The 24,342-nt window shown below is 53.3% G+C and overlaps 6 protein-coding genes across 6 annotated transcripts; 3 read left to right on the top strand and 3 right to left on the bottom strand.

The window, feature by feature from the left end:
• Window positions 1-166: 166 nt before the first annotated feature.
• On the bottom strand, window positions 167-4,132 carry MAA_05413 (uncharacterized protein; the record flags this gene model as incomplete). The annotated part of the gene is made up of 1 exon (XM_007823411.1): window positions 167-4,132. The coding sequence occupies one exon, from the start codon at window positions 4,130-4,132 to the stop codon at window positions 167-169; it is 3,966 nt and encodes a 1,321-aa protein (XP_007821602.1).
• A 2,844-nt stretch (window positions 4,133-6,976) lies between these two features.
• On the top strand, window positions 6,977-8,509 carry MAA_05412 (argininosuccinate lyase; the record flags this gene model as incomplete). Its single annotated transcript, XM_007823410.1, has 3 exons — window positions 6,977-7,025; window positions 7,096-7,976; window positions 8,042-8,509. The coding sequence occupies 3 exons, from the start codon at window positions 6,977-6,979 to the stop codon at window positions 8,507-8,509; spliced, it is 1,398 nt and encodes a 465-aa protein (XP_007821601.1).
• Window positions 8,510-8,741: 232 nt separating this feature from the next.
• MAA_05411 (Ferroporti-1) lies at window positions 8,742-10,414 on the bottom strand (the record flags this gene model as incomplete). Its single annotated transcript, XM_007823409.2, has 5 exons — window positions 8,742-8,999; window positions 9,066-9,599; window positions 9,649-9,806; window positions 9,863-9,902; window positions 9,953-10,414. The coding sequence occupies 5 exons, from the start codon at window positions 10,412-10,414 to the stop codon at window positions 8,742-8,744; spliced, it is 1,452 nt and encodes a 483-aa protein (XP_007821600.2).
• A 2,616-nt stretch (window positions 10,415-13,030) lies between these two features.
• Window positions 13,031-14,887, top strand: MAA_05410 (uncharacterized protein; the record flags this gene model as incomplete). The annotated part of the gene is made up of 1 exon (XM_007823408.1): window positions 13,031-14,887. One exon carries the CDS (start codon window positions 13,031-13,033, stop codon window positions 14,885-14,887), a length of 1,857 nt encoding a protein of 618 aa, XP_007821599.1.
• Window positions 14,888-15,708: 821 nt separating this feature from the next.
• Window positions 15,709-16,941, bottom strand: MAA_05409 (U3 small nucleolar RNA-associated protein 5; the record flags this gene model as incomplete). The annotated part of the gene is made up of 1 exon (XM_007823407.1): window positions 15,709-16,941. The coding sequence occupies one exon, from the start codon at window positions 16,939-16,941 to the stop codon at window positions 15,709-15,711; it is 1,233 nt and encodes a 410-aa protein (XP_007821598.1).
• Window positions 16,942-19,895: 2,954 nt separating this feature from the next.
• On the top strand, window positions 19,896-22,864 carry MAA_05408 (Bromodomain protein; the record flags this gene model as incomplete). The annotated part of the gene is made up of 3 exons (XM_007823406.1): window positions 19,896-19,993; window positions 20,086-22,420; window positions 22,505-22,864. 3 exons carry the CDS (start codon window positions 19,896-19,898, stop codon window positions 22,862-22,864), a joined length of 2,793 nt encoding a protein of 930 aa, XP_007821597.1.
• Between the last annotated feature and the right edge of the window lie 1,478 nt (window positions 22,865-24,342).

The following is a 24,342-nucleotide window of genomic DNA, read 5'->3' on the forward strand; positions in this document are numbered from 1 at the left end:
GTATATGATGCTTATACACCAGTACAGAATAGATTGCCGTCTCCTCCAGTTCGCCTATTCCGTTTCTTCTCAACAAAGGAGAATATTTGTCGCCGTATGCTATTAAACAAAATTAAGCAATAGAAAAACACATGCCGCGCTCTAGGGAAACTGTTGTTGGTGGGCTTCACGGTCGGACGCCGTATCGCCATTGTTCCACACGGTCCATGGACCCGTTGTTCATAGGCATAGACATCATGCCAGTGCCATACATTTGCGTTGCAGGCCGGCCATTAAAGGAACCCATGGAATTCAGCCCCCCATAACCTTGCCCATAGCCATTCACTACACCGTACCCAGGCTGGCCGATTGGAGCTCCGAAGCCGGGTCCGTAACTTGTCATCACACTCGACCGCTTGCCAGGCAAGAGGCCCTGACTGTTGACAGCAGTGCTGGGCAAACCTGCTTTAGGCCCATGGCCGCCCGTGCCGTCATTGAAGGCACCGCCTAGGAACCCACCGGATCGTTCGAGCCCTGACTGGGGGAGTGACGACGGCATCTGCATTCTCATGGCTGCCATCTTGGCGTCCCGGTCTTGGGCGGCGCGTCTTTGTTCCTCGGCTCGGAGGCTCTCCTCCTGTGTTCGTCTGTCTGATTCCCTCTTGGGGTGGGCAGCTAGCACATTGGCAAGGCTGAGTCGCCGTCGAGGTTCCTGGGCTGGCTGGTCGCCCGCCAAGTTGCCGTAATTCATCTCTCGCTGCCGAGCTTCGCGTTCTGCCTGCAGTCGTCGGCGGCGTTGTCCTAGGGTCTCGTCTTCACCAGATGCGCCCGCAGCTTGTGTTTCCTTCCCATCACCTTTCTTGCTCTTCGACTCCTTTGTTGCATCCTCTGCATCTCCAAACTGGCTTAGAAGCTCGGATGAAAAAGCGCGGCTTACTGGGCGGGCCAGTGGCAGCTCCCCATCCTTGGCTGCAAGTCTGCGACGTCTGTCACCCAGCGTTTCCTCTTCCAACTCCTCGACCTCAGGTTCAGGGCTCGGCACAACTTCCACTCGGGGGGTTGACGATGGGACCTGAAGGGCTTGGGCGGCAGATAAAGACATGACACTGTGGCGTTGGCGCAACACAGGCGGTGGCGCATCTATTCCCTGTAGACGAGCCCGGCGATGGCTCAGAGGTTCGTTGTCCTCTTGTTCTCGGCGCTCCATGAGACCCATGGGCCGATCCAAATCTGCCAAATTCTTGGCCCCACGTTGCATCGCGGCAAGAATGGCCAAAGGCACATCTTCGTCATCGGATCCGTTCTGGTCTAAATTTGCGTCTGGGTCTTCCCAGGCCAGGTTGACTCTCTTATTCTGACGGTTCTTCCTCTGAGCCTCTGCCACAGTGTCCATGTCCAAAAGCGTAGCATACATGCCATTAGGAAGTCCTTTGCCCATGTTTCTCACTCGCTGTTTTTGCTGATGCTTGCGCAACTGCAGTTCAGCGAGCAGCGTTGTAGGAGGACCGAGGTAGGCATCCTCGGGAGCCGCTGTCTCGTCCCCTTCCTCATCTTCGCCCTCATTGTCACCCTTGTCGACATCAGCTTCGATGGCCTCATCAGCATTGTCAATGCTGCCCGGGGCATTTCGTCCGTCTTGAGATCCATCTGCCTCGGGTGTCGTAACCGGTATGCTGCTGCTGTGCGGCCGTTTCTGTTCGTCGCTATTGTAGCTGGAGTTTCTTTTTCCGAGCCACATCATAGATGATCTCTTCTTCGCCTGGGGTTCTGGGGCGAGCCCATTCAGAGTAGCAACAGATTGACGAGCCGTATTCTTCTTTGCTTTGCCATATATTTCGGGTCCAAGCTTACCAGCATAGACATGATCTGTGAAAGCACTAACAGGTGCACTGGTAGAGGCGTCAAGAATACTGTCGAGGGTGGCCATGGCGGAGCCGTCTTTAATCTCCACTTCATGGGCGACAGACGGAAGATCAAAGAAAGCGCTGGCTCTAAGCTGTGGTGGCAACGTGTCAAGCATGGACGCCTTTGACTTTCGGTTCTCCTTGAGCGCTTTTGATAATCGTTCGGGGCGGCGCAGGGTGTCCTGCACCACACTACATTCTGCCGCTTCCTCTGGCGGCGGAGTGGGTGGCGAGTCTTCGGCGGCTGCGTGCAGAGACTTTGCTTCACTGCCGTCGAAAGGGTCGAATGAGGACAGCGCAGCAAAAGAGTCTCGGTGATTGGCAATGGGGTCCGGTAGCCATGAATCTCGAACCGGAGCCTCCTGTGCGGCAGAAGATATGCCCTTCAGATCGCTAAATGTGGACTGCCGGTTCCGTTTAGGAGATGCCGAGATGTCTTGAGTAGTAGGAGCGTCCATCATGATGCTGAGAACCTGGGACCTCCTTTGGTTCCTAGTGGCAGCCTTGGGCTTGGAAGACAACTTGGGGGGCAGGTTGAGCATAGCAGGGACGCGCGCAGGATAGTACAGCATTTTCTGACCACTTGAAGGGTCGATATAGGAGGTTGGGCGAGGCATCGAGATGGGTATAGGGCGGGGAGTTGGCAAATCCGGCTCTACTTCCGGTGGCACATACAAATCTTCCTCGTTTTGAGGCTCCCAGTGCACACCGTCAAAGTCGATGAAAGCATCGCGAGCCTGCTCGGACGTGTTGTTGGAATGGACGCTCCCCGGGCGTTGCTCGTATTGGTACTCTTCTGGACCCAGTGGTGCTGGGGACAGCGTATGCATGGGAGCGTGCTGAGAGTCAGGTTGGGGTCCCAGGGTGTCCTCATGCAGCTGATGAAATGCATCGGTGCCGGACGTGCCCACGATGGTTTCCTCTGGCAACTGGAGACTCTCGGCACTCTGCTCTTCAAGTGGCGGGGCGGCGTCGGCCTCGTCAAAGGCTTTTTGGTTCAAAGATATTGGCTCCGACTCGGAGATTTCGGCAAGCGACAACTTGGTGGAGCGAACACTGCGGACGGACGACTTTCCAGGGCCATGTCTAGAGAGTATTGCATCGTGGGTTGCATCTTGTCTTCCGGACGAGTTGCCGGAGCCGGATCGAAGGCGACTCGTGAGCGATGTGTTTGGTGACAAGACGAAGCCAGCAGGGGAATAGCCACCGTGTCTCGCAGCATTATTAGTGGAGACGATTGAGGAGGTCGTGGACAGGTGTCGAGTGAGCTGGCTAGCAGGAGACGTGGTGTTTTCGTCGACCGAGGCCATCGTGGCCAGTGCGAGCTTGGCTGACCGTCTGCTGTCACTTCTCTTCAGCTCGCCATGCAGGTCGCGGATGGCGTCGTCGATGGAACTCGTCATGGACAGCCGCTCAGCAGTGGCTTCGAGTTGGGCGATGTTCCCTGCGGCGGATCCGGATCGGATCAACTTGTCAGGAATCCCGTGGCTCAGGGCTGGCGGGCGGGCTATTGGTTTTGGATGAACCATGCGCGTGTCTGCCCTCACACTCGCGGTACGAAGCGGACGTGCATCAACAAGATCGGCAGACGAGGTCAGCTCTGCGTCGCGATCGGGGGGCGACGTTGACTTTGTCATTTGGCTGGCCGAGTCTCGAGGGTCGGCCGGGGACGGGGCCTGGATTGGGTGAGGTCTGGCCGGTGCACTGGGGCTGTGGACGCTGTGGACGCTGTGGACCGAGGATCCGAGAGTAGTAGATGGAGACATGGAGGATTGCAAGGCAAAGCCAGAGCCAGAGCCAGAGCCAAAACAAGAGCCGAACTCAGAGCCAGAGGCAGGACCAGGACTGACGATGATGGCTTCGACGGCTTCGACGCTGGGATCGGGGCGCTTTTGCTGTTGTTCCTGGGCTGCACATGGCACTGAATCAACAACACCAGCAACGGCGCTGGTATGTGCAGGGGCGGGCGAGACGGCAGCAAGCTTGAGGTCTGGTGTCTCGGCGGGTGACAGGTCGGCCCTGTGCCCAGTCGGTCCCATGCCAGCGCCAGCGCCACCAGCAGTTGTTGGACCCTTGGTGCTACTCGGTTTGCTGAAGCCAGAGCTGTCGAGAAAAAGACCTAGGGGCGTTGCAGCTCGGTTTGCAACGGGTCGAGCGGGCGGTGATGGCTCCGAGGAGGGACTTGTCGTGGCCGGAGGCGGGATGTGCAATATCGTGTCGTCATGGTTGGTGGTGACGGGACCAGTCATGGCGACTGATGCTGTTTGCGCCTTGACCGAGTGCCAGGCGCGGGTAGAAGAAGCGGGAAAAACAAGGACGTGACGGCTCGTGGTTCCCGTGCGAGCAGACTTGACGTTATTGTTTGTACCCCAGGATATAAAATTAGTATTATGCGGTGCGTCTGTTGGGAAGTACGAGTACTGTCGTGCGTCTGGTGACAATTGATGCAATGCAAGCCGCAGAGTTGTGGCGTAAGAGGTCAATGTATCTCAACCAGTCTCGTGACGGCCGTGACGTTCACGACACACGCACTCGCAGCTCTCCCAACCGGCAAAAATGTGCTGGGGGGTTGGGAGCACCCGAGGACAATGAGCGAACAACGTCGTGAACAGCAGGTTGGGCGCCAAAAAGCAACAGAAATGATTGTGTACGGAGTAGGATGCGCTTTGATCTGTGATGTTCTGATGTGGTGCGATGCGGTACGATGCGGTGCGACGCGATAAAGATGAGAAAAACCAAAATGACTGCAAAGAGACAATCCACCTCGATAGGCCAAACAGCAAAAACGGCGCCAAACAACAGCTCACGCCGTCATCAAAACTGCGCAGGCTTCCGAGTTTGGTGGTACAGGAGAGAGTGAATGAGGTTGTGACGGGAGAGGGCTCCAAGGCTCCAAGGCTCGAGGTACGAGGTACGAGAATTGCTGAGTGTGCTCGTAATGCTCTGCACGCCGTACACGCAGACTTGTTGGAGTGTTTTCCTCGAATGGGCCGTGCAATGTTACCACGAAACTTTGACCACAGCAAAACTCACCATGTTGGTGCCGTGACCCCAGAAACGGCCGAATGCGGATGCGGCGCGAGACAGCGAAAAGGACAGCCAAAGCAAAAGGTGCCAAGACGTCTGGTGGTGGGACTTGTGAATGGGAACGGCAAGAAAATTGACTGCAGCAAAAGCCCAAAAAAAAATCCAGCAAGTCTTTGGTTCCCGTTGCATGTGCGCCTGGTACCGTTACTTTCTCTTTAACCAGTTTGGCCTGTTCAACAGGAACAAAGATCTGGAGGCCTTGGACGAGCAAACACGAGAGTTGATTGGTCGATACCTAAAGTAGGTAGCCAAACACTCTGGGCATGCATGTGTACCCCGTACAGAGGAATTAAGGGGCTCTCAGGAGGCCTTCCCGCGGACATTGATGAATTTTTCTACAAGCATTCCGTAATGCATGCATACACATTCATCCATACCATACATACATGTGCCAATCTGGCCGTATACGAGGCCGAATGTGTTGTTATACTTTTGCCCACTATTTATACGCAAGTCATGTCTGCTGGGTTCGTATGGGATGGGGCCTCCAATTTGCCAGGGCCAGGAGCCAGGAACCAGGAACTTGCGAAAATTTTCGCACAGGAACGAGACGGCTGTGGCTGAAGTCAAAACACCAGGCACACAGGCACGACACATGTTCTTTCAAAAAAAAAAAATGTCAATGGATCGGTAGCCACTCGTGCCATGTCCATATTTTGTTTGACGCCACGGGAGGGACGGGGAACGGCCGCGTGGTTCCACCATGCCATGATTGATGTTCCCTGTCTGCTTTCTCGTTTGTCGCGGCCATCCGCTTCCACATTGGTTTCCATCCCAGCCCAGACTTGCTACGCCCAGGCACCATCCCTGACAGCCCTATTGTCGCCTTGTCCCTGCCTGAGCTGTACATACGGAGTACGGAGTAGTGTCTTACTATTCCTACAAAGCTGATGGTGGTTTTTAGGGCACCGATGGTCCATATCGGCCAGCGATTCAGCGGCACTTGGCAGCTATGGTACTTCAATGTTACTTAAAGTATAGTAAGTGTTTGGTACCTGCACTATTTGAAGGTTATTTAGCGGCAACATCCTATCAACGTATCATTGACCGCGGTCTAGATGAACTGGAACATTGTACCAAGACGTGACAGCGCTGAGTAACAGATAAAGACGACGGCCATAGCACGCGGGTTGCGTGTCCAACCAACCCGTCCGTCTCATCTCCTAGGCCCTGTCCTGACATTCAAGTAATGGAGACGTGGCACGATTGAGACGATGCCCTGTTGGTCGTGCGCAAGGCTCAATGTTGGGAGCTTCCTCCAGGCTTAGGATGCAACCAAGGCCTGGATATGGAGTACATTGCTCCTGGATTTGTGCATCATTGGACAATACATACACCGTGGTCAAAATCCGAGACGTCTACCCAAGTAATCCTCAAACATTAATTGGGGTCCGATTTATAGCGTGTTTTTTTTTTTGTTGTCTTGTTGTTCTTTAGGAATCCGAGGTCAACGGATCTGGATGAATCTGCGGACCACAACACCAGACACCTAGATCCCAAAATCGACTAGCTGGTCAAGTCTTTGAGTGGTCAGTGCTCCCGCCGATTGCTCCAGACCCCAGCGCTAACCGGCACTAAACTTGACATCCAGACATCTACTTAAGTAAAGTAGTTATGTCAATACTACTAGTATATCAAGTCTGGTATTGCAACATGAACACACCGAAATCCCCAAGCATTACGAGCCAAGTAGTACACGCCAATAGAGTAGCAGCCACTACCATCCACAGGAGGGCCTAGAAGACATGATCCCGATACCAGCCCACTTAGGTTACGGTGGTTAGGGTTAGGGTTAACCTATGACGCCTGTGCGTCAGAGTCACTGATCATGCTGGTTCCTGGCCCGACGTCGGCGACCCGCCACCAATTGATGCCCCTCATTTTCCCGCTCTTTGCCTCAAACGCCATCCTCCTGGTCAACATATGGGAAGTTTTCAGACCAAACCCATTTAATTGACTTGAAGCCATAGCCATCACAAGCCAGTCAATTGCGCAGCTTGTCCACAATGGCCTCCGAGTCTGCTTCCACATTTCTCTGGGGCGGCCGCTTCAGCAGTACGTCAACCACGATCCCATACAAGCACCCCGCGAGGAATATCTAGAGATGCTGACTCATCTCCTGCAGGCGGCCTTGACGACCTGATGATGCAGTTCAACGAGTCCCTTTCCTTCGACAAGGTCCTTTGCCACGCTGATATCCAGGGCTCAATCACCTTTGCCCGCGCTCTGCAGAAGCTCAGCATCATCACCGCAGACGAGCTGGACCAAATTACTACCGGCTTGAAGAAAGTCGGCGAGGAATGGGACAATGGCACTCTCGTCATCAACCCCAAGTCCGACGAGGACATTCACACCATCAACGAGAGGCGACTTGGCGAGATCATCAGCACTCAAGTTGCTGGCAAGCTGCACACTGGCCGATCCCGAAACGAGCAGATTGGCGTGGACATGCGACTCTGGGCACGGTCCCAACTCGATGATATCTCCGCATCGCTCAAGGAAGCCCTCAAGGTCTTCACTGCAAAGGCCAAGGTTTCGTTGCCGGTTCTCATGCCCGGATACACCCACTTGCAGCGCGCGCAGCCGGTCCGCTTCAGCCACTGGCTGCTCTCGCACGCTACCTTTATTCTGGGCGATCTGCAGCGTCTCGGCGGTGTCCAGGAACGGGTTGCCGTCTGCCCTCTTGGCGTGGGTGCCTTGGCCGGCAATCCCTTTGGCATTGATCGCGAATTCATGGCCAAGGATCTTGGCTTCCCTTCCATCCACCCCAACAGCCTGGCTGCCGTTGCAGACCGTGACTTTGTTGTCGATATTTTGCAGTGGGCCAGTTTGTTGATGGTGCACCTGAGCCGACTGAGCGAGGACTTGATTCTCTTCTCCACGGCCGAGTTTGGCTTTGTGCAGGTTGCCGATGCGTATAGCACAGGTAGTTCCTTGATGCCGCAGAAAAAGAACCCCGACAGCTTGGAGCTTATTCGCGGCAAGGCGGGCCGTGTTATGGGACAGGTGAGAGCACACGAGACCCCTTTGGTGACTATTGCACGAAGTTCTGGCTCTAACCGCGAATATAGTCCTCTGGCTTCCTTTCCTCACTCAAGAGTCTCCCCACCTCGTACAACAAGGACCTCCAAGAATCCGTTGAGCCTCTCATCGATTGCATCAAGACCGTCTCGGACTGTGTCAAGATTACCGCTGGGGTTATTGCCACCCTCGAGATCCGACCTGAGAAGATGAAGGCTGCTCTCACAGCCGACATGCTGGCCACTGATGTTGCCGACTACCTCGTCGTCAAGGGCGTTCCTTTCCGCGAGACTCACCACATTGCTGGGTCCGTGGTTCGTAAGGCGGAAGAGCAGAACATTTCCATCTCCGAGCTCAGCCTCGAGCACCTCAGAGAGATTACGCCTTTGTTTGAGGCCGATATCAAGGACGTGTTTGACTTCGAGAGGAGCGTCGAGAAACGCACTTCCACAGGTGGGACTAGCAAGGCTTCGGTGCTACAGCAAATCGAGTCTATTGAGGCTGCTGTGAGCAAATAAAATATTTACCAATGTATTTGAAGGCGTCATGGTTAAATTTAGGCGTTGGGGTGGATAGGATAAGAAAAAAAATCGATGACATACACGTGTCAATGTAATCTCATAAAACGTTCCGTCTCGTCTTGATTGCTACCTTGGCGTGTTTTACAGTGTGAATGCCACAAAACTATGGTTTTAGTTTTGTAAGGGCTATGTATAGAGAGGCTGTCTATATGTATAATAGCTGTGGTTATTACTCTAAAGCTATTCTTCCTTCGGTTCTAGATTTTAAACACGGCGGAGCATGGAACAAGTGCCCTCTCCTCGAACGTAAGAATAGGGCATACAGAATGCCCGAAATATACACCGCCAGGATACTAATCAACATGGGCCACTGAAACTGATCTGGCTTGGAGAAGGCGATTGTAGATGCAAAAGAGAGAAGCTCAAAGAGGTTCTGAAATGCTGCTTCTGCTGTGGAAAACGACCCTCGGTGGGTAGCTTCGACTTCCTATTTTTTCGAGAATCAGAACCAACGAAATCCTTGAACTTGGACATGATGACTGGTTTTTTTTACCTCTTGGACTATGTTCTGCGCGCAGAGATCATACCCCCAAAGACCCAGTCGACTGAAGGCCACGCAGATGGCCAAGACTGTTGCGGAGATGAAGGCATTGCTTTCTTGCTTGTTTAGGTCTATCATGTACCAACACACGCCGATTGCCAAACATGCCATCTGCCAGTTTAAGCTCCATAATCCACCCCGTATAGGACCGATTCTCCTGATGAGCCGGGGCGCAACCCAGGTGGCACTTAGTTCGACAATGGTGCTGCCTGTGCGGGCGATGCCTACATGTAATGGGGTGTAGCCGACCGACATGAGGTATGTGACCATTTGGCCCGAGAAGGAGAGGACTGTGAGATAAAGAAGAGACAGCGAGAAAGAGGGGAGGAAGGCGGGGTGGCGGATGTAGAAGGGGATCGAAGACACAGGCAGGATATTTGAGATGAAGGAGGTGAGGCCCGAGGGCGCTTGTTCATCCTCTCGGGAAGACGACGCAATTTCCTCATCGGCGGAGACTCGTTCGAGGGCCGGAACACTCTTGTATACCTGCGGCTGTGAGAAGCAAAGACGAGATGCAGGGCCCAGACCGACGTACTCTCTCTATGCAGATGTATTCGATGGGAACAGAGGCCATGTTCACGCCCAGCACGGTCCAGATGGCGATGATGGTAGACGCCATTGCGACGAGGGACACAACAAACGGCCCGACGAGTTTACATGCGAGGTCAATACGGCGAATTCTCGCATTGATCACTGTCATGGCATACGTTTTTAGCCTTTTTCTTCGGCGTTCCAGGGACACAACGTACCTCGTCGCCAATCCTCGTCCCCTTCCGTCATGACAACAACCTAGCCGAATGAGCAACCTCGACGACATTCAAGACAGAAAAGAAACTTACCCAGTCCCTCTCAACGGCAATTGTGTTCATGGTAGCACACAGCTTCTCGACACACGCCAACGCCACGAGCAGGGCAAACAGGCCATTCACGCCCGTCACACTCAAGGCCCCCATGCGCACCTCGATGAGCCATAACACGCCGCAGCTCCCTGCCACGGCGAGCCTCTGGCCCAGAATCGAGACGCGCACGACGCTGAGTCGATTCCCGCCATCGATCCATGTGCCGAGCGGGTGCGCGAGGAGCATGGCGGACAAGCTGCGGATCAGCGCGTAGATGGACATGGGCAAAAGCGTCGAGGGGAATATCGATGCGAGGAAGAGCACGGCGCCGAACTCGAAGAGCCGCGAGTTCCACATGGACAGGAAGTGGGATGTGTAGAGCTGCCATTCTATGCGGGTGCGGTTGACCTCTGCGTTGCTGTTGCTGGGCGCGAGAGACTCGCCGTCGTTGGATTGAGGCATTTTTCATAAGAGACCCTTTTGCTTGGAGGAGCTGTCATGGACGAGCGCCAGAAGATAATGAGGAACATTGGTCCAAGTATGGGGCGGGAATGAGTCGACAAGTTGTATATAGCTATGTGTTCTGCGGGCGACGGCTGGGAAAGAGCTGTGGTTCGACTCGGATGTAATCGATCCGACTTTGTAAATCGAGGGCAAGAAAGACTGGCGGCTTATCAGCCGTTGGAGTTGGGAGAGTGGGAACCCTAACCCTGATATTTGTGGCTTGCGGGTGGCATTTGTTGACGATGGGTGTATAAAATGGTCATTTGTCGTTTTGGGCGAATCTTTGGTCCGTACTAATAACAGCAACTACTAGCTGAAACAAACAAGAAGAAAGAAACTCAAAAACGACTTGAGAAAAATGAGAAAGGTGTCTCGCAACAGGTATTAATTACGGCTGTCTCACACCAGCCCGTGTTTATAAGCGTCTCTGATGTACTAGATGCGTCATTCTTCATGAGGATCGAATTTTGCGGCCGGACTCCGGATGCCCAGCCCAACGTCGAGGTATATACTATATCACGACTCTTCGCCTCACACACCAATCATTCGTATTATGTTTATAAGGAAAACCCCATGAATTATCCACGTATAGGTTCATACACAGCTACGGTTGCGTCGGTGTAGTCCATCAGGCGAATATGTTCTTTTTGAGGAGTTGACGAGTTCCACGACATATTGCATCCTCTGGTCCCAGGAAATGTGTAAAACGCCCAAGTTCTCGAGTATCTCGACGCCGATGTCAAGGTTACTGTGGAAGAAAACCTCAACGCAGAAAAGTTATTCTGTTACTTCCAACAGAACTCACATTATAAGAGCCTACATAGTTGACGAAAGATCGAGTTTATGGAGGCTCGGCCAGTTATGACGCTGCGACGACAAGTAACACCACCTAGACCACCAAGACAACATGGAAGTATTTATTCTCCTGGTAGCACCTTGGTAGTCATGGCTAGACTTTCTAACCCTTGGGTCAATGGTGAGGTTATTTGCTAGACTCAGAGGGGAAAACAAGTTCTGTCCGGTGTAGGGTAATTTCTACTACTGATGCCAAGTACGGAGTACGTCCGCAGCTATTGCAACAAAGCATTGACTATTCCAGAACGGAGTGGACGAGAGAGCCTGGCTATAGATAGCGCATCATATCGCAACATTGAACAATGCTCCTTATCGCATTCGGCGAATCGCGTCAGCAACACGCCATGGTTGCATTGTCAACCTTATTCGAGCACCAATACTCGGTGCAATTGTCGGTGAAGATGGCTTGTGGTCGCTCGGCAATGCAAAAAGAGCTGTGGAAGAGGTTACTAGCTCCCGCGGATGGTTCCTGGCTGCATATTTTTGGATGGGGCCTTGGCTTCGATTGGAACGGGGAGAAATTAAGCGCATTGAGCAGTCAAGCTGATCCGAAGCTTGAGAGGCATGCAAGGCCATGCTCCTTGCTGGATTACTAGCTGAATCCAATCCCCTTTAGCTCTCTTGACGAGAACGGAACAATGTGGTCTCGCTTGTTGCGGCTGCAGAATGCTTGGTTAGACACGAGCGGTGAACCAAAGGGTCGACCGACTGGTGTTGCAGGATCGACGCGAAGATGGATGACCTTAGCCGTACAATATTCTTCTTCCATTCCTGGCCCCGGACTTTGAGTGCATTGTCGAGACAGAAAGCCATTCACGCGGTGGTGACGGAGCGCGGGGAGGCTACAGAAATGATGTCAACAATCGTTACATTCGGGACTTTTAGGCGTTGCCACTGAAACATGGAACTTGGGAAAAGATGATCTTGTGCTCCTTTGAAGCGCACCGCCCATGTCTGGATCAGGGTGCATGTAGGACATGCTTTCGAGCTTGTGAATTTGGCGGGCAAACCGGAGCACAGAGTAAGTTACTAGGTACGTACCTTGCTCGTAGCTGAGTGGAAGGAAGGCATGAACGAACTGAGGCCATGACCCACCAGCCTGGGCAGTTGTACCTGTACTGTGTGAAATGCACATGGTGGTGCCTGAACGTGTCGACGTGGGAACGCTCAGTCCCCGCGAAACACACACGACTTGGCGGGGCACGCAAGTATCTGGCGCAGGGGACACAGGGTCTGTACAGTACGGATTTGTGAGCATCGTGGGCCTTCTTTCAACCTCACCAGTACCATGGTTCGAGACCCCACCAACGGCCACAAGTTTCTTCGCCCCACACGAACAAGCGGAAGACTCACAGGTCCCTTTTATTATTACCATCGTGAAGTGGCCATGTCGCTGATTGCGCACCCAGACGGATTGCCACTGGTTGTATCGGGCACAGCGACCCCTGACCCCTCATTTACATTGTCGAGCATCCTTTTGGCAACGCAATCCCGCCAATGCCAAATTCGATTCTCTCAGGACTCGTAATTCCGACCGAATCTTCCCATCGCTCCATTTTGTTTGCATGCCGTGACGACGACGGCGACAAGTCCAGGGTCGCCGGCTTGCTGTACGCGGATGCGTGCCTGGGTTGCGTGCCTGCCCCCCTCCCATTCCTGTCATTGAGAGCCACAACCACCAAAGCCTTCTCGCACGCAGCCTCCGAATAGTTGCCCAGCATGGCAAGCCTAAACCTGGCCAAGCGCCGCTTCGCGCCGGTGCCGATAGAGACGACTTTTCAATCGAACCGCAAGGGCACCCAACCCGGCGGGCAACCAGGGGGCCCGAACCCGGAGTTGACGCCTGAGCCATCGCCCCGATCCGCCTCGCCGCCGATGCCACAACCGCGACAGCGACGTCGATTTAAACCCCAGCTGATTGAGACATCAAGGAGAACCAGGAGAGTCGGCGACCCGGGCCCGGCTACCAGGCCGACTGATAAAACCGACATTACCCCCTACACCAACCACATTTACGTGGCAAAGCCAAAGCCCAGGAGGAAGCATGGAGAGGCACTAGATGATGAGTCGATTCCATGGATTCCGCCGACCAGGAGGGAATCCGAGGATGAGGGTGTCAAAGAGTACCTGTTAGAAATTGCTGCCAGGGAGGCGGCAAGGCAGATGGAAGAAGCTGCACTGGCCGCGTTCCCCAACAGCAGAGCTCGCGAGGGCGGTGTTGCTCACTTCTACTTTAGAGAGAGTTCGGAGAGCGACAACTCCGCAGAAAACACACCTCAAAACAAGGACAATGGCATGCAGCCCAGGGTTCGGAGGAAGTCGTCAAATCTGGGGCTGAACTGGTGGCATAAGCACATGCAAAGCCATGCAGAGCAATTGGCATATGAGCGGGGTGACGACGAGATGGCGTTTGGTGGTGTGGATGAGGATACCATAATGCGGACAGATTCGGATCTGGACAAGATGGATCTGCCTGTGCCTCCCGATCCATTGTGGACGACGACCAATAGGATCCCTCCCGAGGACAGACGAGATTCCATGGCTGAACTACAAGACCTCAGGGATTCCTTGACACCTCTTTCACGGCCTGATGCTGCTTTTACGATTGGTAACAGGTTTCAACCCGGGGATGCGGCGTACGGCCGGCCGTCCCCAGACCAGAGAGACGTCGGATACAGCCCCTTTCTTCGCCCGGTAGACCGCGGCCCGGATGTCGCATTTGGCCGGCCATTTGGGGCGTTCGGCTTAAAACCAGAGGATCCCAAGCTGCATCTTATGCGCCAAGCCGCGTCGCCTCCGATGCTCGGCAAGGACCTGACTTTTCGGCGATGTCCGTCCCCGAAACAGACCAAGTTGGAGACGGACCACCCGTTCGCAAACCACGACGTTTACAAAGAGCAAAATCGAGATGTCACAGGCCAAGGCGGTCTCTGGAGAGGATTCTGCTGCCGGTCAGAGTCGAACACCGAGTATGTTGTCCCGGCGGAATTCCACGGGGCGAACATGCTCGTTACTCCCTACCCACCGGCTAGCCCCCGGGACGGCGCGGGATTCGACTCGCGGTCAATGAGCGACGAGCCAGAGTCCATGTTCTCGTCGTCCAACTCGTCTGAAAGCTTGAATAATATAAGCCCTACCCGTGCAGAGCATCGTTCTCGGACCGGCCAGTCCAAGGGCCTGCACATGTTGCACGGCCTGGACGATCGGTTACGCCGCGAAAAGGCGCAGGTAGAGCTGGACGAAAAGATTGCCTCCGAGTTCGACGACGAATTCGTCACCCAAGTATACAATTACCTGTCTTTGGGCTATCCAGCCACGGCACGCTACTTTGACGGAGAGCTGTCCAAAATTAGTAGAGTTGCCGTAGAGGAACTCTGCAGGGACGACGAGAGGCAAATGGCCAAGGGTCACATGCTCGAGATGAGCCTGCAGGCGACATGCGAGACCGACCGGTGCCCGAGATGGAAAGCCCTCAGGACATACATCACGGAATGGGCCCGACAGCATCCGGATCTTGATAACCTCGACCCTCTGGCTTGGGGTGTACGAGAACGACGCGGCAGCTGGGCCATATAAGCGTCTTTTACGTGGCTTCCCCCTTCGCACCACATCGGTGCACGCTATTTATTCTCTTGACACATACACATGCACATACACTAAGCGACATTTTTTCATACACTGCGAGAACATACATGCCATATATTCTTACCTGTGCCGATGAAAATCTTACGTCTTGTCACCAAGTGGCACAAGGCACTGCTTGGATTACACTTATTCTATAAAAGCTTAGACAAGATAGGAGTCTTATCCTGGGATCTTAATTCAGCCGTTAGGTTAACAAAAGACCCGTGTTGGATACTTTTTTTTTTTTTTCATAACAGAGCGAAAAATTGGATTGAACATGTCTACATTTGTACGGGTGTCCTCCCGACGAGGTGTCAATCTAGGCCTTTTTGGAAACGGTGTCATGTTGGACAGCTAGATGAGAGCCATTGGTCCTCCTGTACGAAGTAGTTTACATCTAGTTCCATAGTTGCGCCAGCCGGTATTCATCAGCGTTACACAGCCCTCGCTCGCAATCATGTGCTCCGGTGGTGCGCGTCACGTCTTGAGAAACAAGCAACTATATGTATCCGGTCATCATTGCAGCCCCGTATCTACAAACCAACGCCGTAAAAAGCCAAAATAGCTTCCCCCGTTGTTCCAAAGGCCACCTCGTCAAACTACCTAAAGAGCCAAAAACAAATGATAGCCAGGCTGTGATTTACATTCCCCCTTCTGTTCTTGGACTCTTTTGCTCCTACCCGCCTCCCCTGCCCTTTCTATCCTGTGAAAATATGTCGTCGAGTTTTTTGTTGTTGCTTTTTTTTGCATTTTTGTTTTTCGTACCTCGGGTTCTATTTCCTCTTTGAAAATGACTTGACTACTTTTTGCATTTTCGACGGCGGAGCGGCTTCGACGTCACTTTCTTCCTCTTCACCCATTGAATCGTCTACATCTTCGTGGTCAACTTCATCCTCGTCCAATGACTCTTCGGCGACTTCGCTGTCGTCGTCCTCTGCAACATCCGAGTCCTCCTCTTCGTCTTCTGAGTCTCCGACTCCGTTAGTCATGGGCAAGTCTTCATTATCTTGGTCGTCGTCGTCGCCGTCGCCACGTCTTCTTCTTGACCTGGCGCCGTTGGCGAGGTCTTTTCTGCCGACGGGGCTCGTTTCGCCCTCAACCCAGATGGCGTCTTCCTCTTCCTCATCGGCGTCCTCGCCCTGGTGTAGTAGACCTGCGTTTCGTTGCATCTTGCGTCGGAGATCCATTTGCAAGTCGAGCATGTCGAGCTTGCCTTTGAGGGCCAAGAGACTGTTGAGCCCCTTGGCGCGTTCCGCCAATACCTTTTGTAGGCCGTTCAAACTGTGGACGACGTCGGGCTGTGATGCGAGCGCGCCGCCGTGTGAGATGAGTGTCCACTGGACCCAGGTCATGAGGTTGCCCGCACGGCCGGGGCGGCGATAGAGCCGGGCGGCGAGCTTGTTGAGCAGGATGCCGGCCAGGGAGCTGTCTATCCTCTCGATCGTGTTTCGAACAGTGTTGATGTCGGTTGTATGCAGGCAGGATTCGAGGAGATCGGTGTCGTCTGTTTTGAGCGCTTGTGTCAAGACAGTCGTGAGCGACTGGTGGGAAGGCGGCACAATGGCTGTCCGAGCGGGCTGCGCTGTCGTGCTGGCTGACACGGATTGCTGGAGTAAAGCTGGGACGTCGATAGTCTCGTTGCCTCGTAACAGTTCTCCGAATGACGGCGATGTCTCTTCCTCCCCGCCAGAGCCTTCCAGCTCGTGGTCGTTTGCTTTGGGGTTCGTGCCGTTAACCTTGGCCACAGCGGCGGTTGCTGCTTTCGGGACAGTCTCTTCGTTGGTCTGTTCTTCCTCCGCGTTGTCTTCCAGATCAGAAATATCCTCTTCGCTGTCAGTATCGGAGGAGATTTCAATAGCCTCTATCTGCGAACTTTGCAAGGCATCGGCTGTGGCCACGAATGTTCGGGATTCGTCAATGGTAGTCTTTGTAGGGATTTTTGCGCTGGGCTTGACAACCGGCGCGGCCAGCTTGGCCGGCACTTTTCGCTTCATCGACATGGGCATTGAAAAATGTGTGTAGAAAGCCGTAATTTCTATTAGGTGCGTGGTGATGCGGTGTGTCTCGTGTTTAGATGGAGAGAGAGTCGACGGGGGGGAAAGAATACATCAAGATGAAATGCAAAACCATGCGGATGCACCAGGTACTAATAGCAGAATGTATTAAGAAAAATGGGAGAATGTAGGAGTGGGAGGTAATGCAATGATTAATTTGCCTGTGTGGGAGTGAGGCCGGCAAACGATCAATATCAAGCACCAGCAACAGGAGAAACACGCAGGCTTGGTTGCAAAATTTCACGGGCTGCAACTCTCGACGGGCGAACTTTTTTTTTTTTGGCTCGGCGTCTTGCTGGTGGTTGTGTCTCCACATCGACGGCACAGTCCTCCGCGATAAGAGATGACATAAGCGAAGCAAATCGATAAGATAGATGAGTCACGTGGTGATTAGATAGAGCTGCAGAGTTGATGCCTCGTGAGGTTTTTGGATGACTCATTCAATTCCTCACTTCCATCGTAGGGGCCCAAAGGGGAGGGCAGGCTGGGGCTAGTATTTCTTGGCCCCCCTGTTTGCAAACACCTCATCCTTGGTCGGTCTCTCACTGGGACACTCTGTCCTAGTCCAAGTGCCAATTCGGAGGAAGGCAGCACGATGATTGGCTGCATGTATGGAATTAGACCCAGTCGTCGAAAATGAGGTCATGCACAGGGCGTCATCTGGCGCGTGGTGTCATTGGCTGCCACCGGGGCAAATAGGATCCGGCCACAAAATTTTTTTGCTCGCGACAGGCCTACCCTACATGCCAGGCCCGTTTTCAAGGCAGACGGCCGTGCGAGATGATGCGCCACAGATGATTGGAGTTTGCCCCGTTTGAACGATTATTCCTGGGAAAGCAATGTCCCCTTTAAGTGCATTTATAGTTCCGATAGCATCCGTTTAAGTCGTCAGGTTGGAAGCGCAGAATGTGGACCCTATTATTTCGGTGAAGTCATGGGCAATCTGATTTGCAACAAAGACCTTATAGACTTGTAATATATTTTATATTCGGGAGCAAGGCCGACTATTATGGTTGAGCTGGATATCGTCAGCAAACCACGGCTCAAGTCATTAAGGTTAAAGTTCAACAGCTTCGATCCAACCAGCCGCGTAAAAAGCTGGACAGCCACCCGAGTTCCGCGGCCAATCAATTATAAGTAGTGGCCTCGATTCCACAGCTGGATTATTTCACTGCTTGATCCAACCCATAGTTGCTAATAAGCTGTGACAGGTGCGAATTTGCTCACGTTAGCTGTGGTCCAGTCATGTGTACAGCCATGCCGGTTGACATAAGGTTATACCTAGGAGACTCGGGGCCTCCTTATCTTGCTAGCAGCATTCTAAGACGCAAGGCGCGCAAGCGTGGTCGTCATAGTCGGGTTTCCGAGTACCGACATTTGCAAGCCAACGCACTTGACCACTCAATCATCAGCGAGACACCTTTCGCCGGCACTCGCTGGCTTCTTCTGAATGTGTGCGCCCCGGCGTCGGCCGAAGCCAGTCTCGAGCAAGCAGAAAGCCAAACAAGACACTTCCCAGTGTCAAACTCGGGGGGGGGAGGGAGGTCGACTACTATTTAAATGTCTGCGCAGACCCTCCCTGGACATTTCATGTCCTCTCCTCGGTCTACCAAACGCTGACGGTCCAATAAATGAGCTCTTCTGACATCCACAGCTCACATACTGAGTAGATAGACGCCCTTGAAACCCCGCACCCATTACTTTTGCCCTGTTCGTGTCAATGTCTAGTCATCGTGCCTTGGTCATGCACGACGTGTCCATGACCAAGTATTATTATTACACTCTCCCTCACCCACGCAGGAAGAGGACTAGCGCCTTTTCCCAATCGGGCCTCGGACAGCCCACAAAGTGGCCAGGCTGTGGCGCAAGTGGCTGGAGCTCACCCCCCGAGGTGAATTTTTTCTCCCCAGCCTTTTCCCGGCGCCCCGATAGGCACAAGTCAACGTCGCGGCGGACTTTGCCTTTCTCTCTCATAAATACCTTCGCGCCTCCGACCGGCAAAATCTAACTGACGTGCACGCGCTTTTCCTCGCAGACGCCCCCGTTTCGCCCCCTCCGGCCACCGCGACCCGCTGCACCTGCAAAGGATCCTCCCAGGTACTTCCCAAACAACCACTTTCCCCGCAACCGCTCCCCTTTTCACAGAGCCCAGCCGGTACCTCGTGCGTACCGCTCCTGTACCCTTTCCCACCTCTGCTCTCCCAGCTCCAGCCGTGGTGTGTAGCAGCTGCACGCACCAGACTCGAGCAACACACCAACCGCATACCACCCACCGCATACGGCGCAGCTCGCAGCTCGCAGCTCACGGCTCTCAGTCGCGACCAACCACCGCCACCTGCCTTCCGTTTCGCTTCCTCGTAAAATAGAAATATTCTGGGGTCGTATTCCATTTGCCCTTTTTGATCTGTTTTATTTCCCCTTTGGCTTGTCGCAGCTTTCGCCGCTAGGTTCTGCCTCTTGATCGCGCCCGTCGCCCGCGCATCGTCGCGACTCTCACAAACACCCTATTGTTGTTTGCGCCGCGCGTGCTGCCAACCGTCAACGGCTGTCAACGCTGTCAACTGTGCGAGCGCCACTCTGACCTGCGCCTCTGTATTTATTGCTGCCGTCACCTGTTTGTTTATTTCAGCCAACTTCGCTGTTGCATCGCAACTCTGGTGCCAGCTGCGATACTCTCTACACACTCCTCGCCCTCGGCCGGCCCTCATTGCCACCGAAGCTCCTCGCCACTTGGAGCTATCGCAAAAGCCCTTCGCAGCTATTTAAAGGCGCATCGCGACCCCAATACTTGGGTCTGTCGCGCCCCTTCTGGCGCAGAACTCGTGCTATTGCTCTACATCCCATTGCCGCCACCATACATTCTGGACTGAGCAGCCTATCTTGCGCAGTCATTGCGGATGACGACCATGGAATCGTCTGGCCCGGACACTCCTGTGCTGGACCCGAAACCTCACGATAATGCGCCAGAGAAGCAGCAAAATGAACAAAAGTCGGAGCTGAATGGGTAAGTCACCCCTTGGTCCACCTCGATCCTTCGATATTTTTGCATCCCGCTTGGTCCATTACCCTCAGTGGCTGACGAGTTTTCCAATAAAGTCATGCCGACGACAGTGCGCCACAATCAGAACCCCAGTCAAAGCCCAAAGCCGAGTCACCACGTGAACAGACGGATAAATCACTACCTAACGGCAACAGCCCTCCAACTCAGGAGGCAAAAACAACCGAGCTTGCCAAGACTTCGCAATTGACAGACGAGCCGACTCCAAGAAGTGATTCAGAGCCCAAGCCCATGTCTGAGGCTCCCGGAACGCTGGAGAGCCAGGAAGGCCTGGCTACCCAATCAAAGGAGCCAGAGAAATCACCGCCGGCGATTGACGAAGAGGAGAAGAAGTCGACCGAGCCATCTGATACCACAAAGCCCGAACAAAGTGATGTTGCTGCCCCGACAGTCGAGGAATCTGATGTCAAGCCTCCCACAGAGGAACCCGCCAAGAAGACGGCATCAGACACTGCGCAAGACACAGAGATGACCGACGTACCTAGTGAGAAGGACGACAAAACTGTCGAGCCATCAGCTTCTGGTGAGGCCACCGTTACTTCGCAGGATGCCACCGCTTTGCCGACTTCTCAAGTAGACCTTGGCCCAAGCAGCATGTCGCAGCTGGCTATTGATACTACTGAGAAAGCCGAACCCACCAGCGACTTGCCTATGCATGATGCCCCTGGTGTCAAAGTTGCTCGTGAGAGGGAGGAGGATGCCAGCGAAGAGCCCGCTCCCAAGAGAGCCAGGACTGAGCCAATGGAAGACGAGGCCGCTCCCGCGCCCACTACGACTGATGTCCCTTCAGATGCTCAGGCCGAGGTGGTTGTATCTGGTACTGAGTCCCCCGGCCTTGCCCCCACTGCCCTGAATAAGCTGTCGAACTGGCTGGACGAGGAAACCAACAAGCGAGAGATCTCTCAATTTCAGCGTCGTGAAATGCGAAAGGTTATTGGGCGTGTCAAGAAGACTAAGGCTGGTGGCCACTTCAGAGATTCTGTACAGAAACTGTGGCCGGGTCTGTGGGATAGCTATGTTGCGAAGGTCGATCGGCCCATGGACCTCGCGGAACTGGAAAGGGGACTGCGAGATTTGAACGGCCCGTACACCACCTATGGTAAATTTCAATCTGACTTACGATTGATTTTTGACAATACATTGCTTTTCAATGGTCCGCATCACGATATCACTGCGTCGGCTGTCACGGCTGTGAGGGCTGTTTGGGAAGAGGTGCTGCCCATACCTTCCGAAGAACCAGCAAAGCCAAAAGCGGTACCCAAGGCTAAACCCATTCGCGAATCTCGTGCCGTCGCCAATGCCGACGCGGCTCGTCGACAATCCACAGGACCTACAGCTAGCCCGGTCGCAGAGACACCCGCAAATAAACCTGCAGCGGCTGCTACGCAAGATCATTCTGCAGATCGTCGCAGCTCGACCGCGACAGAAGGTGATAGGCCAAAGCGGACGGTGCGTGCTCCAAAGCCCAAAGATATTGACTACACAACCAAGCCGTCCCGCAAGAAGCTGAAGCCTGAGCTTCAATTCGCTGAGGAAGTTCTTGCCGAGATAATGTCTGGAAAGAATCACCAGTTGAATGCTTGGTTCATGGATCCCGTAGATGCGGAAGGATTTAACATTCCTGATTACTATTCCGTCATCAAAAAGCCCATGGATCTCAACCGTGTGTCGCGTATGCTCTCTGAGGGTGAAATCTCGAATTTGAAAGAGTTTGATAAGACTGTCAGGCTTATTTTTGACAACTGCTACAAATTCAACGGCCCTGTTGAGCAAGGTAACCCAGTGTCTGCTATTGCCAAACAACTGGAAGAGCTCTACCTTGCGCAGATGAAGGGCAAGGATGCTTGGCTGGCAAAGTATGCCAAGGCCAATGCTCCTGCCTCTGCGTCTAACGCTAGTGACGACGACGAAGAGGACGAAGAAGAGGATGGCGAGGACGCTGTTGATGCTCCTGTTGATACCAGGGCTATCGAAGAACTTCAAGCCAAGCTTGACGAAGAAACGAAGAAGCTCAATAGCATGTTCCTTACGGCAAACCAAAGCATGATTGATATTCAAAAGAATATTGTCGAAATGATCCAGAAGACATTGATTGAGAAGGCTCGGGAAATCCAGTCGGCGCGTTCCAAAGCCAAGAATGACAAGCCGAAGAAAGCGGGCAAGCCCGCCAAGTCAAAGACGGCAGGCTCTGGTGGCAGAAAGTCCACTGGCGGAGCCGCTCAGTCCAAGAAGGCTGGAGGCTCGAAAAAGGCTGCCCCCAAGAAGAGTCTCACCGCGGCGGATAAGGACCAAATTGCAAATGCTATTAATGATTTAGATGGTCCTCATCTTGACCGGGCAATCGACATTATCAAGCGTGATACTGGCCAGAATGTAAGTTATGGACGTGTGCCATGTCGGGAATCGGTCGCATGGTTGGTGGGCGTGTGTGAGCGTGATTGCTAACGGCACCATTAGGAGAACAATGATGGCGAGCTTGAGCTTGACATCGATCAATTGAGCAGTGACGCTCTTTTGAAACTCTGGGAACTTTGCAAAAAAGCTCTTCCCAACTTTGCCAAAGACTCAGTGCCTGTCGCATCAGCAGAGATCAGTCGACCTCCTGCCAAACAGGCTGCCGCTGCTAACAAATCAGCGGGGGGAAAATCCAAGAAGAATAAACCCATGAGCGCACAAGAACAAGAGGCACGTATCGCGCAGCTGAAGGAACTCCGCGGATTGTATAAGGATGGTCAGGAGCCTGGTGACGAAACCAGGGGGCCGCCACTGACACATGGGGCGGAAACCAGTGACGATTCCGACTCGGAGGAAGAATAGGCTCTCCTATGAATTGTGGGCTGTTGATAACGAATAAATGAGGTTATTGGATGGTGTCGGCGTTGGAATCGATTCTGAACTGCACTCCTTCCTTTGCTATCGTGCAAAGTATCAGGACGTGAGATGTTGCCTCCAACATGAGGCAGCACGGAATGACCTTGGGCGGCATACGAAGTCGTTGCAGTCTTTCCTTTTGATTTTTGGTCATATGGTCTTCTTTTTGGGGGAACAGGGTTTGGGCTCATTGCATAGAATGGAGCCGACAGGGGTTTTCATGCGATTTGGCTTCCGTTGAGAGGGCCTTGCTGGAGGAGACGACAAATGGCTGCGAATGAGGGGCCAGAAATTATTTGCCTTATTTATTCCCCCCTATTTTTGCTCTGACGGAGGGCGTTGGGCGTTTCGACGACGATATCAGCTCGGGGGTTGCTGAGTGATTGGTATTTGCCTGAAATAAAACGAAGAGGCTAGCAGTTGGCGCCTCGAGGCTCCATTGCTATATTGTAGGATGGCGATAGTGTATAATAGTTGTGAGTGCTTGTGTCGAGTAAATAGATCCGGTACCGCATCATGTGCGATATTCCCTCCCAAGTGATTGCCATGACCTAGGAAATCGCACACATGGCGGTCAACAACGCCCGAGGTCGGCTGACATTGTCGTGTAGTGATGATGTGCAGTTTGCGTGGCATCAAGGCCAACATGCAAGTTTGCTGCAAAGCGTTGAGTTGTGCAAGATTGGGTCAGGTAAGGCAAAGACTCAAGCTTGGCCGCGACTTGTCCGATGCCGACAAATTCAGTGAAGAACCCCAGCCTTGGGAGGCAGCCCAGTGGCAGCAGCGTGAGCCGCCAGCTGCAGGTTTCAAGAAAAAGACCGGTATTCGCGCGGCAATGTTGTTGTTGATGGTGTATGAAGGCATCGTCACGGAAGAATGGATATCCAGTCGACACACGACGGAGTGAAGTAATGGTGCTGTAAAGGTTGAGCTTTGTTCAACCTGAGTGGTGGAGTAGAGAGCGATAATAAGTTTCAAAAAGGCAAGAAAAGAAAAGGAAAGAAAAGGAAAGCTGAGAAGAGGGAGTTAAAGATGGGTGATGAGAACATGGAGCGATGGAAGAAAGACTTGGAGGACGTAGAGGCTGGGAGGGCGTGGACGAGAACATTGAGAGGAGTGGGGATGGGATGGCCAGCAGCCAGCAGCGGTACCAGCATTGTTGGATGCAAGTGTCCAAGTCCAAGTGGACCAGACCTCTGGAGGATGACTGTCATGCTGGCTTACTTTTGGGTTCGTTGAGTCAACCTGTGTGTACGTACTCCAGTGCTTGACAAAGCCATGGAATCGACTCTACTTTACTTACTTAAGTACTTAAGTAGGTACTTACATAATGTACCGTACGTACGCCAGTCCTTGTGACTTACACGTCTGGTAGATTCAATGTTGGAAGGAGTGCCGTCCCCAATGATTGGTCGTCACATCAG

This window comes from Metarhizium robertsii (assembly GCF_000187425.2).
Source record: "Metarhizium robertsii ARSEF 23 chromosome Unknown MAA_Scf_2, whole genome shotgun sequence".
Lineage (NCBI taxonomy): Eukaryota > Fungi > Ascomycota > Sordariomycetes > Hypocreales > Clavicipitaceae > Metarhizium > Metarhizium robertsii.